Raw genomic sequence first — 17,429 nt, forward strand, 5'->3', positions numbered from 1 at the left:
TCCTTCAGCATCTGCTTATCTGGGTAAAACTTTACTTCTTATTCATTTTTGAAAGATGATTTTTATGGATATAGTATTCTTGACTGCAGGGTGTATTTCTTTTAGTATCTCAATATTTCATCTAATTCTCTTCTGGTAAAAGTCTAATGGAATTTCCCTTATATGTCACTTGATGCTTTTCTCTTGTTTTTAGGGTTCTATATTTTTGTACTTTGACACTTTGACCGTATTATGCTTTGGTGAAGATCTTGTTTGTTTGAATTGAGCTGGATTCCTTTAAGATTCTTAGATTTAGATGTCCATATCTCCTTTAAGATTTTGGAAATTTTCAACCATTATTTAATAAAGTAGATTTTCCTCACCTTTTAGAATTTTCACAATGAAAATATTCTTTTGCTTAATTGTGCCCCCTAAGTTTCATTCTTTATTATTTGGACTGAGTAGGCCAATTCAAAAATTCTTTCTTCTGCTTATTGTAGACTGTTATGGAAACTCTGTAGGGCGTATTATTTATTTAATTTATTGAAGTTTCTAGTCAAGTGATTTCTTTTTTAGAGAGAGAGAGAGAGAGAGAGAGAGAGAGAATTTTTTAATATTTACTTTTTAGCTTTAGTGGATACAACATCTTTATTTTTTATTTTTCTGTGGATCAAATCCAGTGCCCCACGCATGCCAGGCAAGCGCCCTACCTCTTGAGCCACATCTCCAGCCCAACCAAATGATTTCTTATTGTTTCCTTTTTATGATTTCTACTTCTTTGATAAATCTCTCCTTTATATGCTGAATTATTTTCTTCATTCTTTATATTGTTTATCTGTATTCTCTTGAATGTCTTTTAGTTTCTGTCTTAATCAGTTTTTTCATCACTGTGATTAAAAGACCTGACAAGACCAATTAGAGGACGAAACATTTTATTTGGCTCACAGTTTCAGAGGTTCGGTTTACAGTTGGCTGACTCCATAGCTCTGGACTGGATGAAAAGCAGTTCAGGAAGAAAGCAGTTCAGAACATGGCAATCAGGAAGCAGAGAGTGCACTCTGCTCACCAGGGACAAAATATAAACCCTAAGGCACATACTAAGTGACGCACCTCCTCCAATCACACCCTACCTTTCCACCTGTTTCCACTGCCTACAGTTGCCAATTCAAGTGGATTAATGCTTTGATTAAAGTTCTCCTAACCGAATCATTTTACCTTTAAACTCTCTTGCCTTGTCTCATACATGAGCTTTTGGGAGACACTTCACATCAAATCATAACATTCCTTCCCTGGTTCCCCAAATCCGTGCACATCTCATAATGCAAAATGCATTTTGTCCTTTTCCAAGAGACCTCATAGTCTCTACAGTTGCAGCATTGCTCAAAAGTCCAAGTCCAGAATCTCCAAAACTCAAGGCAAACTCTCTAAATGTAAGCATGTGTAAAAATTAAAAGTTACATATATTCAGTATATAATGGTACAGAGTAAACATTTCCATTTCACAAGGAAGAAATAAGGGCATAGAAAAAAGGTATGGGACCAAAACAAGACCAAAATTCAGCTGGGTAAACAAGTCCTATAACTCCATGTCCAGCATCTGGGGAATATGAATGACATCATGAGGTTCTCTCCAAAGGGCCTGTGTAGCATTGCCCCTATGGCCTTGCTGGTTGCAGCTCATGGCCTCTTTTGTTTCCTTTTCTGCTTGATTCATGCAGCTTTCTTTGGCAGACATCCCAAGTTATTGACATCTTTTAATCTCAGGGGTCTACATTATAACTTTATCTTCCTTCTCATATCTTCAGGCATCACCCTCTCAGGGCTGCCCACAAGGACTCCAACCCTGCTATCCTTTGCCTGGCCTCCTAGGTCTCTTTCTTGGAGAACAAGCACCATATGATTGATGTAAAGGTCTGCCACCATCTTGAGCAGTAGCCAAGCCTCTTGGAACTATGACTATAGCAGCATTTGATGCCTAGGAAGCTGAGCATGGTAAAAAGCCTTCCTAAGCTCCCTGTGAAATCGAGGTTCTACACCCCACCCCCATCCTTAGAGAATTTTTACATTTTAGACCCTTGAGTCTGATATGGGTGTGATATGACAATTCCTGGGATGCCCTCAAACCATTTTTCCTACTATCTTTGTAAAGTACTTAGCATTTCTTTAGTGACTCTAATGTCTTTAACAACCCTATCTTCCTTAGCCCCAGATTTACTTGCACTTTTCACGCCAAACTCAAGATTTTTCAACTCTTTTTTTCTCTGTTCTCTGCTCCTGATTATCACAGTAACTTGGCTAAAAGCTGCCTGTAACATTTATGCCATCACCTGAATTCTGTGCTGCCTTGAAATTTCCTTCACCAGATTAATTAATATATTATCTTTAAATTCAGTCTCACAGAATGTTTCAAAATGGGCAAATGTAGACAACTTCCTTGCCAAAACATGAATAGCATCTAATTTCCAAAAGAGTGTTCCTTTTTCTCTGAAACCTCATGAGCCCAGTCTTTATTATTCACAGTTCTATCAGTATTTTGGTCTTCTGAGCTATCACCAGAATCACTCATTAAGCCCCACTTACAACATTCTAAAATTTTTCCAGATTGCATCTCTAAATTTTTCAAAAATTCTTCCTCCAAATTCCAAAAAGCTCCAAGATCTTCTAAACTACATGGTCAGGTTATTCACAGAAAACACCTCTCTTCTTGGTACTAATTTCTGTTTTAGTCAGGATTGTTTTGTTTTTGGTTTGGTTTTGTTTTAATTATTGTAACCAAAATACCTGATAAGAACAACATGGAAGACAGAAAATTTATTTGGGACTCAGAGTTTCAGAAGTCTCAGTCCTTAGATAGCCAACTTCATAGCTCTGGGCACAAGGTGACATAGAACATAATGGCAGAGGAAAACAGCCCAAGACATTTAGAAAACAGAGAGCTCTGCTCATCAGGGACAAAATATATACCCTAAAATTATACCCCCCAGTGACCTATCTCCCTCAGCCATAGCCTACCTGCCTACAATTAGTGCCCCAGTTTATCCATCAGTGGATTAATATACTGATTAGGTTAAGACTATCACAATCTAATTATTTCACCTTAGAAAATGTTTACAATGTCTCACACATGAGTTTTTGGGAAACTCCTTCTATCTAAACCATAAGAATTTCCTTAGTATTGTTAAATTGTTTTTCAGCTACATCAGAGATTTTCTTCAAATTAGGATCTCTTTCTGGAGAATTGTTATTCTCATTTGGAAGTATCACATCTCCTGTCTTGTTTCTTGTGTACTTACATCTATATCGGCACATCTGATGTAACATTATGTCTTCCAATATTTTGAAGTAGTTTTTATCTTCCTTTTCATATCTTCAGGCATCACCCTCTCAAGGGCTGCCCACAATGACTGGCTGTTTTCCAAAGCTCCCACAGAATCTGGTGTTACTTCACATATATGCTGGTTTGACACTGGTGCTGCTAAAGCTTATGACTCTTCATTTAGATGGGATACAGGATATCAGTTGGGTTTGATTAATAGGGGAGCTCAAAAGCTTAGTCTCTATTTGATTTCTTCTCCTTTGATTGATGTCAGCAATGTCTATGAGTGCCTCAGTAGTCCTGAGAATAGCAGTTCAGGAAGGTGATTGTATGACTTTGTAGTGGAATTACAAATATGTGTGTCCCCAGACTCCACAGAGTTGAGTCCTGATGGGCAGCAGATGAGCACAAGCAATCCTGGAGTCTGTGGTACTGATAATCAAGGACTTGAGGTTTTAGAACATAAATAGGAATTTTTCTAGGTCTTGTTCAGTGATTGATGTTGGTGCTAGGGCTTGTAATGCTGTTAATCAATTTTATAGAGCAGAGGGACACACAGAATATCTTCTCCAGATCCAAAGGGATAAGCACAAACTGTATCAGGGCTTTTGGCACTAGTAGCAATGGTCCAAAGTTCATGACTGTGGGGAGGATACTTTCCCCAAGTCCCCTGGTATATGTGCAGGTATTGTTGGGACCTGTTTCTGTATCCATATTCTTGGAGTTGTAGGACATGGAAGAGACTTTCTTAATATTACACAGTTTCTACATGGGTGCTGCTAGAGCTTATGACTCTGGTACTGGTGGTACATGATATGGATGGGAATGCCCCTAGGTCACACAGGGAAAGCTCTTGGAAAAGATTTGTGATGTTGATAGCCATTGTCGTGGGGTTGCAGAACATGGATGGGATATTCTCCTGGTCCTCAGAGGCAAGTTTAGGTGTTGCCAAGGCGCTTGCACCAGCAGTTGCTGTCCCTGGGCCATGGGCTGAGAAGGAATAAAAGTGATACTGGGGATTGGAGCCACTGGTAGCCACATTCCTGAAGCTACAGAACTCAACTGAGAGTTTTTCCAGATCCCAATGGGCAGACATAATTGAAGTCAGAATTTTGCAATAGTAGCTACAGTTTCAAGGTTGTGGGCTGAGAAGGCGATCTTCCATAGCTCCAATAATGCAAGTGCTTGTGGCTAGGGCAGCTGCTAGTCCTAAGCTTCAGGATGTTTGAGGGGACTCTCCTCACTCAATGAGGTTTACATTGGCCCAAGAATTCTAATAGTGTCTGAGAGACTGGTTGCCAGCCCCTAAACCAAGATCGCATCAGGCAATGATTATTATAGTAGTTTGGGTTGTGGAAGTTGAAGGTACCAAAGTGAATCCATTCTTTAAAGTAGAGCAGTCACTTTTAGGGCACTCTGCTCCATGAATCAGACTTAAAACTTATAAAGCAATGGGATTATCCTGCAGTTAGGACAACTGCTGTGACTGGCATTGCTGGCACTTCCCTGCTCTCCTTTTCCTGGCAGTCTTGAGTGGCACCCCCCTCCCCACCCCAACCTCCACCACACTTGGAAAGCCAGGGTTGAAGGTCTGAATTGTTTTTCTTTTCTCCAGTTTGCCTTTCAAGGTCTTCATGCTGTTTAGGCTTCCCTTCACTTTCTGCTGATTTCCAGAGTTCCCTCTCAAGACTCTCCTTGAAATAGCTTTTTCTTTGTTGACCTGGTTCTTCTCTGTGGCAGAGTCACATGCAGGGCACCTGTCTCTGTCAGAGTTTTCACAGCTCTGGCCAAAAGATCTGACAGGAACAATTTTAGAGGAGGAAAAGTTTATTGGGTCCTCACAGTTTCAGAGGTCTTAAGCTGTAGGTGGCGACTCCATTGCTCTGTGGTCAAGGGAGGCAGAACATTATGGTGGAAGGGTATGGAGAAGGAAAGCAGCTCAGAACACAGGAAACGGGAAACAGAGAAAGAGTTCTGCTCATCAGGGTCAAAATATAAACCCAAGAGCAATACTCTCAAGTGCCCTATCTCTTCTAGCCACACCCTACCTGCCTACAGTTAGTGCCCAGTTAACCCATCAGTGGATTAATATATTCATTATGTTAAGGCTCTCATAACCCAGTCATTTCACCTTGGAATATTCTTGCATTGTCTCATACATGAGCTTTTGGGGGACACCATATATACAAACTGTAACAGCACCTGCATTCTGCCACCTGCATAGTCTGGTTTTTCGATTAGTTAATTTATCTTGACATTATTTAAAAAAACCCATCATAGGATGTTTCCCTCAGTATTTAGAAGTAGAACTATTTATTTTTTCTTAACTTATACTGAATCCCCACAGTGTAAGTGAGGCCTACCAAATAGTCCATAAGTTTTTTAATATGGCTTTCATACAACCCTGTTCTGTAAGAGAAGAACGAAGAAATGAATAGTGAAGGGTTATGACTGGCTGTTTTCCAAAGCTCCACAGAATCGGGTGTTGCTTCACATATATGCTGGTACCCTGTTTGACACTGGTGTTGAGGGACTGGTTTTAAAGGCCATGTTGCCTTTAAAGTTTTATTTTTTATTAGTGTGTTGAGTTTTATTTTTCATTGAAAGATATGTAAGTCACAAGCTATGTTCTACCTGTACTGTTAAAAACTACTTGTGAGATTCTAAAGGTGTTCTGCCTCTAAACACCCTATAAAATCGAAGTGTTTCAGACCAGCCTCAATGTGTAGGTTCATAATTTTTCATTTCTCTCTCAACTACTGACAGTGTGGGTACATTAATTTTCATATTAGTCTCCAAAACTTAGTTTTTATTAACAAAAAATCTACATGTTTAGTAGTTATCTCTTTTTTCCCTTGCTTGTCTATAAATGTCCTCTGTTACCTGTTATTTATATTACCTTTCTTCCTATTTCCACTAATTGCCTATCACACAAACATCAATATAAGAAATGATGGATGCATTTCTCTGTGTGTGCATACAGACACATTCTCTTTGGTGTCTCTTATGGTGTGGATGTGAGGTGTCCCCCAAAATCTTCTGTGTTAATGCAGGAATTTTCAGAGGTGAAATGGTTACGTTCTGGGAGCTGTAACTGTAACTGTAACTGACTGTAACTGTAGGCAGGTGGGACATGGCTAGAAGAGGCGGGTCACTAAGGGTATACCCTGGAAAGTTACGTCTCTTGTCTCCTACTCCTTGCATCCTAACATCACTGCCCTCAATTGAGCAGCTTCCCCCCTGCTGGGTCCTTCCCCCATGATGTGCTGACTCACCTTGAGCCCAGAGCAATGGACTCAGCCATCTATGGACTGAAACCTCTGTAATCATGAGCTCCAGATAAACTCTCACTCCTCAAATTTGTTCTTGTCAGGTGTTTTGGTCACAGTGACACAAAAGATGACTAGAATCTTGTCCTGCTCCATTCATGATGCTAACTGGCATAGACATGGGGCTTATAACCAAAAGAGATTCTTTCTCGCAGTTACAGGGACTGAGAACTCATAGATCAAAGTGTTGGTAGATCTAGTGTCTGACGAAGGACCGCTTCCTCCTTCATACATGGCCATCTTCTTTCTGTGTCCTCACATGGTGTGAGAATTGATGAACCTTTCTGAGATCTCTTCAGTAATGACAACTAATCCCACTCAATGAAGGCTCTTCTTCACAACCTATTCATCCCCAAGGGCCCTGTCTCCTAATGTCTCATCATTACTTTGGAGATTAGGATGCATATGCATTTGGGGGGCAGGGGAATACAAATATTCAGTCTGTAATACATGGGATTCATACACTTTCATGTTTTTACATATACAGCTTCCAGCAATTCTCCCTCCCTACCCAAATTGAATTTCATATTTTTTGCTGGTTATAGGAAATATTTTCCGTTGCTAAAAGATAAACATATCAATAAAAAGAAATTCATGTTGTAACTGTTATCTAACTTCCTGCTAAACTAATCTCTGTATCCCCATTGCCAAGACTAATCCAGATAAACCTGGGATGTTGTGACCAACTTGGTGAGATATCAGAATAGTGTCATAAAGTTGTGAACTAGAAGAGGGAAGCAAGATGGAGAAGGGAGCATGGAATCATGCCATGTTGTTTGAAATAATCAGTGATTCTGAGTCAGGAGAGCCGGGAAGGCTTCAAATGATCCATCAGTTATCACCTGGAGACAAATTTGCTGGATGTTGCTCTAGGGTGCAGAGTTTGGATTTGTGAGTATAATTTACAAAGATTGTTTTTACAACTTGTGAGGAAACACTGCTGAGTAAATGAACTTATCCTTCTGTGAAATGAGCTGCCATGGGAAGAAGTAAGCTTCCCACCACTGGAAAGTGATCAAACAGGAGTCTCCTCATTGCTTTCCTGGGACATAACTCAGAGCCCATAGTCTCTAGAGTTTTCCTTTCATCACTGATTTCTAGATCCTTTTGTTAACATATTGATGTATACAATATTTATTTTAAAATACTTATGTCACTGGGCATCATTTTCAGAATCTATGCTTATATTTTTCTTCTCCTTTCCCAAAGGTAAGTGGTTCATGAGCATAATTTACTAAAGTATAAACTATACCCTATTATTTGGTTAAATAATATCTTCTTTTGTCAGCTGCAGAGTGCCCTTGAGAGGAAAGCAAGAATGAACTGAAAAAGGGAAAAGCACAAACTACAGGGTGATTTAAAGGTGAACCAGGAAACTGTGGAGAACCTGGAGAGCAGCCAGCAGTAGCTAGCAGAGTGGCTCAGGATGTAAGCACCTTTCTGTTGACATGCGGTTCAGGAAAAGAGGTTAAGAGAGCAGTTCTGTCATTCCACTTATCCTCGAGACTCTAGGCAGATATCTAAGACCTCAGGCAATGACAATAGGTTTAGGAATTTTTTTGATGGACTTTTAGATAATAATAAAAAAAAACAGTAAATGCATAATGTAGAAGATAACAGTGTATCTGAATAACAGATGAGAATCAAAGGTGTAAGGCACTTGAGATATGAATTAGTGGGAATTTAAGCCTACAAGTTAAACTCAGAAATGCTCACTTATTTTTACTCATGCTTAGAGTAATGGCATAAAATGCAAAAATATTTGACTTTAATATACTAATATACTCTCTAATCACTTAAATAATATTTGATAGCTATTTCATTCGTACTTGTGTAGGTATTTATTGTCAAATAATTTACTATATAAATATTAAACCTTAAAATCTAAAGCAAGGGGCTGGGATTGTGGATCAGTGGTAGAGCGCTTGCCTTGCACATGTGAGGCCCTGGGTTCAATCCTTGGCACCATGTAAAAAATAAATTAGTAAAGTTACTGTGTCCATCTACAACTTAAAAAATATTTTTGAAAAATCTAAAGCAAAACATGGCAACAATCAAAATTAAGGAAACTCAATTCACATTATTTTTTAAAATATTTAGGTACCAAAAAAGTATTTATGTACATACATATGTATTTTTCTTGGACTGAGCATTGAACTCAGGGTCTCACGCTTGCTAGGCAAGTACTCTACCACTGAGCTCCATTCCCAGCCCTCACATGGATTCTTCTCTTTTTCAATTTTTTGAAGATTACTTATTGATGGATTTTTATTAGTTTATTTTAATAATACATAATATGGTACATTGTGACATCATTATCATGCATGGAATACAATTTGCTCTAATTTAATCCCCAGAACATTCCCTTTCCTTCCTCTTGTTCCCTTTCCTGTACTCTACTAATCTATCTTCTATTTATTCATAGTGTTCTTTTTTTTCCAATTAGTGCCTTATGGATACACAAATAAGTGAGATTCACTGTGGTATGTTTGTATGTGTTAATAGGAAAGTTAGGTCAGATTGATTCTACCATTCATCCCTTTTCTGAATCTTCCCCCCTCTCCTTCAATTTCTTTTCTCTATTGATCTATTTTAGTGGAATTCTCCCACCCACCACTTTCTTTCTTTCTTCCCTTTTTTTTTCTTTTTTCCCTTAGTTTGGTCTAGCTTCCACATATCAAATAAAACATTCAACCTTTCACTGTCTGAATCTTTTTAAAATTACACTTAGTGTGATGGTCTCCAGTTCCATCTATTTACCAGCAAATGAAATGCAATAATATCATTCTTTATTAAGTCTGAGAAATACTCTATCATACACACACACCCCACACTCACATTTTTTTTCATCCATTCATCTGTTGATAGGCACCTAAGTTGGTTCCCATAGCTTGGCTATTATAAATTGTGCTACTATAAACATTAGCATGAAGATGGCTTTCTCAATTTATAGTTCTACCCGTTAGTGAGAAATACCATCCCATTTATTGATTCTTAATTTTACTTCTTGTGTTTTAGAAATGTAGTTGAGGAATTTGGTTCCTAAGCCAACATAATGAAGATTTGGACCTATTTTTTATTCTGGTAGGCACAGGGTCTCTCATCTAATGCCAAGGTTCGTGATCCACTTTGAGTTTATTTTAGTGCGCAATGAGAGACGGGGGTCTAATATCATTTTGTGACATGTGGATTTCCAGTTTTCTGAGCACCATTTGTTAAAGAGGCTATCTTTTCTCCAATGTAGGTTTATGGTGCCTTTGTCTAGTATGAGAACACAGTATTTCTGTTGGATTTTCTCTGTGTCTTCTCTTTTGGACCAGTGGTCTTCATATCTGTTTTGGTGCCAATACCAGGCTGTTTTTGTTACTATAACTTTGTAGTATAATTTAAATTCTGGTATTGTGATGCCTCGTGCTTCACTTTTATTGCTGAGGATTGCTTTTGCTATTCTGGGTCTTTTTTTCCCAAATGAATTTCATGACTGCTTTTTCTATTTTTATGAAGAACATCATTGGAACCTTCGTAGGAATTGCATTGAATCTGTATAGTACTTTTGGTAGTATGGCCATTTTTTACAATGTTAATTCCACCTATCCAAGAGCATGAGAGAGCTTTCCATCTTCTAAGGTCTTCTTCAATTTCTTTCTTTAGTGTTCTGTTGTTTTCCTTCTAGAGTTGTTTCACTTCTTTTGTTAGATTGATTCCCAAATATTTTATTTTTTCAAGGCTATTGTGAATGGAATAGTTTTCCTAATTTCTCTTTCAGTTGATTTACTACTGGTGTATAGGAATGCATTTGATTTGTGAGTGTTAATTTTATATCCTGCTAGTTTGCTGAATTCATTTATGAGTTCTAGAAGTTTTCCAGTGGAATTTTGGGGTGTCCTAAATATAGAATCATGTTATCAGCAAATAGTGATAGTTTGAGTTCTTCTTTTCCTACATGTATCCCTTTAATTTCTTTCATCTAATTGCTCTTCCTAGAATTTCAAAGACTATGTTGAATAGAAGTGGTGAAAGAGGGCATCCCTGTCACATTCCAGTTTTTACAGAAAATGCTTTCAATTTTTCTCCATTTAGAATGATGTTGGCTGTGGATTTAGTATATATAGCTTTTGCAATGTTGAGATATGTTCATACTGTCACTACTTTTTCTAGTGTTTTGACCATGAATGGATGCTATATTTTGCCAAATGCTTTTTCTGCATCTATTGAGATTTTCATGTAATTCTTGTCTTTCACTCTACTGATGTGATGAATTATGTTTATTGATTTCTGTATGTTGAACCAACTTTGCATCCACTGGGATGAATCACACTTGAAATGGTGGGTGCACTATCTTTGTAGTGTGGGTTTTTTTTGTGATTTACCAGTATTTTATTAAGAATTTTTGCATCTGTGTTCATGAGGGACATTGGTCTGAAGTTTTATTACCTTGATGAATCTCTGTCTGGTTTTGGTATCAGGGTGATACTAGCTTCATAGAATGAGTTTGGAAGAGATTCTTCCTTTTTCTATTTCATGGAATATTTAGAGGAGGATTGGTGTTGAAGGACACGTAGTGTGGTGGCAGGTGCCTGTAATCCCAGAGGCTAGGGAGGCTGAGGCAGGAAGATTGCAAGTTCAAAGCCAGCCTCAACAATTTAGGCCCTGAGCAATTTAGTAAGATCTTGTCTCAAAATAGAATATAAAACAGGCTGGGGATATGGTTTAGTGGTTAAGTACCCCTGTGCTCAATCTCCAAGAAAGAGGGGGGGGGGCGGGTAGAACGGGAGAGATAGAAACAGAGAGAAAGGGATAAAAAGAGAAAGAAATTCAGAAAAACATAAAAATATGTTTTAATGTTTTATTCTAAACATTCTGATTTTTACATTTTTCTAATTAAAATTATAAATGAGTCAGGTAAATTCATAGGTAGAGAATGAGAAAGGACTGTTGCCTCAGCTTCAGGTAAATGTGCTTTAGGTAGTTGTTTATCAAATGCCTATGCCTGTATTTATATCTATGTGTGATGGTAGTTGTCAATGAAGCAGCGTCTATATGAAGGTATCCATACCACAGAAAAGTATATCTAGACAGAGGGAGAACGAACAGTGTCTAAGAAGGCAAAATAACGTACACAGAAGTATGCCCTGGGGAAAATCGCTTTTTAAACTTATAATTCCTTATGAGGATAATAAAAATGAGTAGCTAACTTGTTTAATGTTTGCTGTGAACCCTGGACATTGAGCTAAAATCCTGGACATGTATTTTTTACTCATTAATCTTCCTGACATCCTTTGAGCTAATATTATTGACTGCAACTGTACTGTAAGTGTCAAGCACAAAGCATGACCAATGATATGTAATCAGTGTTAGTAATTTAATTTTGTGATTATTATTCTTGGTGATTAGAAGACGATTGCACTGAAAATCAGTAAGTTCTATAGCCACTGTGGCCTCAAAACATTTGATAGCACATAATTATTTATAAATTTTACACTATGTGACTCTTTTATACTATATTACCCTGCTAGAAAGTAATTAAAAACATACCAATTAATTTTAACACATACACATATAGTCTTATACGCATCCAGATAGATCATTTTTCTTTGGAGCTAAATAAACTTCTCAATAATGTAACCAACATTCAAAATAATTTTAGAACATCTTTTTATATACTTATCTTCTGAAACATTGTGAGCCAAATAAGAAAATCAATCTCACTGTGTGAATATAATTTATTTTCAGACACAATAATAATCTCCAGGTGATTATTTATCATGTTTATAGGCTTGTCTCCAAATGATGCTTGACTTTATCCCAAATCAAAACAACAAAATTTTCAATTTATTTAAAACTCAAATTTTGTTATCTTCATCACTTCTAAAAGAGTCCAAAATTATTACTGAAGAAATATTTCAGAAATGTTTGATTCACTGAGAGTGCTGTTTGGGGTAAACATGTTGGATCCTGTGATCTCTAGATGGAAGGAGATCACATTTTACCTAGAGGTGAAGATCATATTTTTTTCTTTCAGCACCTTCTTTTTCATACCTCCTCTGTAGAACTGATAGACTACTTATCTGGTTTGACCTTAAAACATGCTTTCCCTAAGCCATGGTACTTTTTTCAATGGAAAGGAAATTTTCGAAAATCAATTCTATCCTTTTCTTCCCTATCCTAATGTATGCTTAATTAGTTAAGGTAATGTTAATGATCATCAATGCCCTTACTGTGCTATAATACAACAATGCTCTCAATATTTGTGGAACTATTCACCCCAGCACTGAAAAAATAGAGTTCTTATCACTACTTTCCTTGTTCTAATAATCTTGCCATTAGTGGTATCGAATGACTATTCACTTTGGTAGTCTCCATTCCTTCAGTAATTCTAATTTGTTGCTGCAAATCTCCTAATACTGGAGATCTAGTGCAGACAAGGAAACTAAGAAGCCAAGTTTGTTAACTGTATGAAATTAAATTGATACTGTTTAAGAGAAAGATGCTTCAACTTGATGTTCATTATAGTGATCAGATTTTTGCCTAAGTTCTGGTAGTTGAGATTGTAAGGTAAATGAATTCTAGATGAGTAAAGTATTGTATATAAAATTCACCTCGAGGGATGGGAACAAGGCTCAATGGTAGAGCTCTTGCCTGGCCTGTTTGAGTTCTCAAGTTCAAATTCTGACACAGCAAATAAAAGAAACAAACAAAATCTTAATTGCTTTAAAAAATAATTCCTGGTTAATTTTGTCTTTCTTGCCATATAAAAGATGGTTTCCTGTTCCTTTGGGAAGTGCTCTTTGGTAAGGTTCACCTCCATATAATTTAATGACACTGCCTGTCATTGAATGCTGAAAGATCTGGAAAAATCTTCAAATTCTAATTCTGGTCTTGGTACTGATTGGAGAAAAGTCACTTAACTTCTGTGTATTCTATTTTCTTTAGTTATGCATTGTGGATCAAAGTGTCATGTTATCTTTGTTAGTTTTAAAGAAGAAAAACCAATAGAATAAAGATCTTAAATATAGACTATGCTAAAAGTGCTTAGTACATAAATCAGAATTATTTATTGCAACAGACTTGATCACAGGATTTGAAAGAGGCTAGAACTTGAAAGAACCACTTGAGCCAAAGTGGAAAAGGAGAATGCTCTGACCTTACCTGTAGACTTAAGGAGAAGCTGGAGGAGGGAGGAGGGTCCAGTTTGACTTAGCTGGAGATGACCAAGAAATAGGAAGCAAAAATTCAGAAGCTTCTCCAAGAGCTGGAGGAGGCCCACATTTGTAGGTGATGTCTGCCTCTTTGAAAGAGGCATATAGGCAGTGAACTCAAAGTCAAGGATCAGGAAGAAAACCTACAGCATATCAAGCAAAAACTGGAAAAACAGTGGTTTGTAACTAAAAGTGGATGACCTCCTGGCCCTTGTTGAGCAGATGAGTTGAGCTAAGGTAACTAAGCCCTCCTCATAGACTTCTAAGCATGGACATAGGTAGGAGAAGGGAGGGGAGAAACAAAGCAGAATGATGACTCAAGGTGTTAGCTAAAGCAGGCTATAGCTCTTCCAAATGACTAGATCAGGCTTGACTTCAGTGGCTATTACTATCAGGCAACCATCCTCTGAATGACACCTGAGAGTGGCTTCTGGTTTCATGAGAATTCTAGTTCATGTTCTTTATGAAGATTTCTCATGATTCTATTAGTAAGTTGACTAAAAAAGTGAAGCCACTAGCCATGTCTGTCATGAAGAACAGCTTTGAGTTGTGAGCACTCCTTAGGGATGGCCTAGGGACTAACAGTCTGTTTAAATAAATGGTGGACACAAACAGTCTTGTTGAGAAGAGGGAACTTTTTGTTTACATCCTCTGGTGTCTTTTTACCAACTAGCACTAGAAGCTATCATATGTCCTTTCTTTGCTGAGTCTGTGAATCTGTGTACTGCAAGTTCTCATGCTAAAGGGTTATTCTCCAATCACGGGTAATAGCAACTCTAACTTCTGATAGTAGAGAGGAGTTTTGCTTTATATTAAGCAAAACAAAAGACTGGTTACTGCAGCCTCCACTCCTTGTAAGCAGAATTTGTGAAGTCCTAGGAGACACATATAACCCAAATACTGGTATTTATTACAGCAGCACCTTGATCTCTTGGTGCCAATTTTATCTTGATCTGGATGTGCTGACATAACAAAATACCTAAGATTGAGCAATTTATAAGTAACAGAAATGTACTTCTCATGGTTCTGAAGGCTGGGAAGGCCAAGATCAAGACTTCAGAAGACTTGGTGTCTAGTGAGGGCTTTCTGCTTTAAAGATGGTACACCTTGCCAGGTATCGTGGCACAGGCCTATAATCCCAGTAATTTGGGAGGCTGAAGCAAAAGGATTGGTAGTTCAAAGACAGCCTCAGCAACTTAGTGAAGCCCTAAGAAACTTAGCAGGACCTATTTCAAAATGAAAAGGGCTGGGGATGTAGCTCAGTCAATAAGCACCTCTAGGTTTAATCCTCAGCACCAAAAAAAAAAAAAAAAAAAAGAAAAAAAGAAACAACAAAAAAAGTTCCTCTTGCCTGGTCCTCATATGGTGGAAGAGCAAATGCTCTGCCCTCACATGGCAAAGGGGGGGAAGGAATTAACATTCCTTTGTACTTCTTTAATAAGGTCACTAATCCCATTCATCTCTTCCTGCATTATGTGATCACCTCCTAAAGGCTCTACCTCTTAATGCTATAACATTGTTGAATAAGTTTCAACATATGAATTTTATGGTACACATCACACTACATAACTTGGCACCCAACCATCCTCCCATTATCTTAGAATGCAGAGTGAGCATGCCTAATCTGATCATTTAAAATCCAAAATATTCCAAATTTTTAAAATTTTCAGTACTAACATGTGCTGCAAGTAGAAAATTTCATACCACAAACTTTGTTTCATGCATAAAATTATTAAATATGTTGTATAAAACTACCTTCAAATTATGTGTGTAAGGTATATATCAGCAACAAAAATGAATTTTGTGTTTACAGTCCTATCCCCAAGATGTCTCATTATGTATATGCAGATATTCCAACATCTGAAAAACATCTGAAATCTGAAGCACTTCCAGTTCCCAGCATTTTTAATAACTTGTTTCTATCTAGAGGGGACTCCAGCCTTCTCCTTCTCTTGTATCTCTTCTGCATTTTCTGAGAATTCCCTCTTTCCCTGGGTACTAAAAACTTTATTTTTCCAGGCTTCATTTGTATCCTATCTCAGCCCAGGTCCTCACTGCCACTATCCCCTCCTGTGCTTCTCATCCTAAGAAACTCTTCTGTTCTGCAAATATTGGTAGAAAGTCATAAAATCTGAAAGCTATTGCTAGATTCACTGTCAGTTCATTCCAACCCGGTATGACTCTAGATATGCTTTCTTGCTCAAAAGTTCTTGATCATTCTATTTTATACAAAATCTTTCCTCATATTCTGAACTTGCCTTTCTGAATACATTCTTTCAATAAATAAGACCAATTAAGATTAAGACCACTCATCTCCTCAGCTTATACATTTTGTTTTTCTTTCCATTTCTTTTTTTTCTTTCTCTCCAATGAATAAATTATTGTTCCACATAAACATGATTTATCTATTCCAAAAAAGAGAAGCAAATCCAAGTATAAAGGACCTAACTTTAGAAGCTAGAGGTGGTGTCTTGAGAGGAAAGCAATGCATTGGTATGTGCATCTCTAACAAAAGAGTAGTTTTCTCTTTATTTCTCGCTGTCTTAACAATTCACCTGAGAACCATGTAACTCGAAATAAAACTTACTATTATCCTTCTTGATTTTGGAGTTTGATAGTCAACATGTAAAGATACAGTTAAATGACAATTGAGACAGAAGTCATTTGAAAGTTACTTTGCTTGTTATCTGGCACTTGGGCTGGGTTAGATAGAAACCTGGGATCTCTCCTTGAGACCACTTCACAGGACTAGCATGGACTTTATTACAACATGGAAGTCACAGGGGAGTTGTACTTCTTACACAGCAACTCAGGGTATGAAGGGTATGTGTTCCAAAACACTAAGGCAACATTGCAAATATTGTGACTTACAATGCTACAGAGTCTCTATAACTCCTCCTGTTAGTTATAAGCCACAGGGACTGGGGTCTGTATAAGGGTGTGAATACCAGAGATTGTGGCTCACTGGCAGGCTATCTTTAAAGACGGTGTAACACATAGGTTACACATAGGTGTATACCTCATCATTTGCTTACTCTTCAATCCCTGAAATATGTGTTTCCTTTCCCCCCTTTTTTTTTTGAAAGTGTGCTTTTAAATTTTTCCTTCAAAACTTGGCAATATCTTTATTTCTCCCAATCAGCTATGTAAAACCAATCCACCAACTTTTCCTGAAGCTGGCATTTCCTTCCGGATGTATCTGTCACCAGCACTGATTTTTCCTATCGCCCAAGCTCCAAGCCTGTTACTTGTTTTCTTTCTCATTTTTTGCTCTCCAATTATTGCAGCAGGTTAATTCTTCACTGTCTCGCCATCCATATAGGTCTTATATCCATATAGGTCTCTCATTACATTTTAGCTGTACTGTAACAGTGGTTTCCTAAATTATCTTTTTTGCTTCTCACCTTTCTTTGGTCCAATCCATCCTGTATAGTACCCAGACTAATTTTTCTAAAACATGACTTTATTGAATTATGTCCCTGCTTAAAAATGAACTCAAAACCTCTGCTTTCAAGGTGTCCTATGGCTGTGATCAGGCTCAACCTGCCTTGCCAGTTTTAGATCCCATTATTTTGATTCACAGACCTTCATTTCACCCCAGCTAAA

The 17,429-nt window shown here is 37.6% G+C and overlaps 1 protein-coding gene across 1 annotated transcript in view; it reads left to right on the forward strand.

The window, feature by feature from the left end:
* Myh15 (myosin heavy chain 15) overlaps nucleotides 1-17,429 on the forward strand; it is a 161,136-nt gene that overhangs the window by 86,040 nt on the left and 57,667 nt on the right. Inside the window, 4 exon segments of the mRNA XM_058585464.1 lie at nucleotides 7,913-8,051; nucleotides 11,504-11,574; nucleotides 13,787-13,995; nucleotides 13,997-14,060. Coding sequence (XP_058441447.1) covers nucleotides 7,913-8,051; nucleotides 11,504-11,574; nucleotides 13,787-13,995; nucleotides 13,997-14,060 — 483 coding nt within the window.

Source organism: Marmota monax, unplaced genomic scaffold (assembly GCF_021218885.2).
Source record: "Marmota monax isolate L192 unplaced genomic scaffold, Marmota_monax_Labrador192_F-V1.1 WCK01_AAM20220418_F8-fsc00156, whole genome shotgun sequence".
Lineage (NCBI taxonomy): Eukaryota > Metazoa > Chordata > Mammalia > Rodentia > Sciuridae > Marmota > Marmota monax.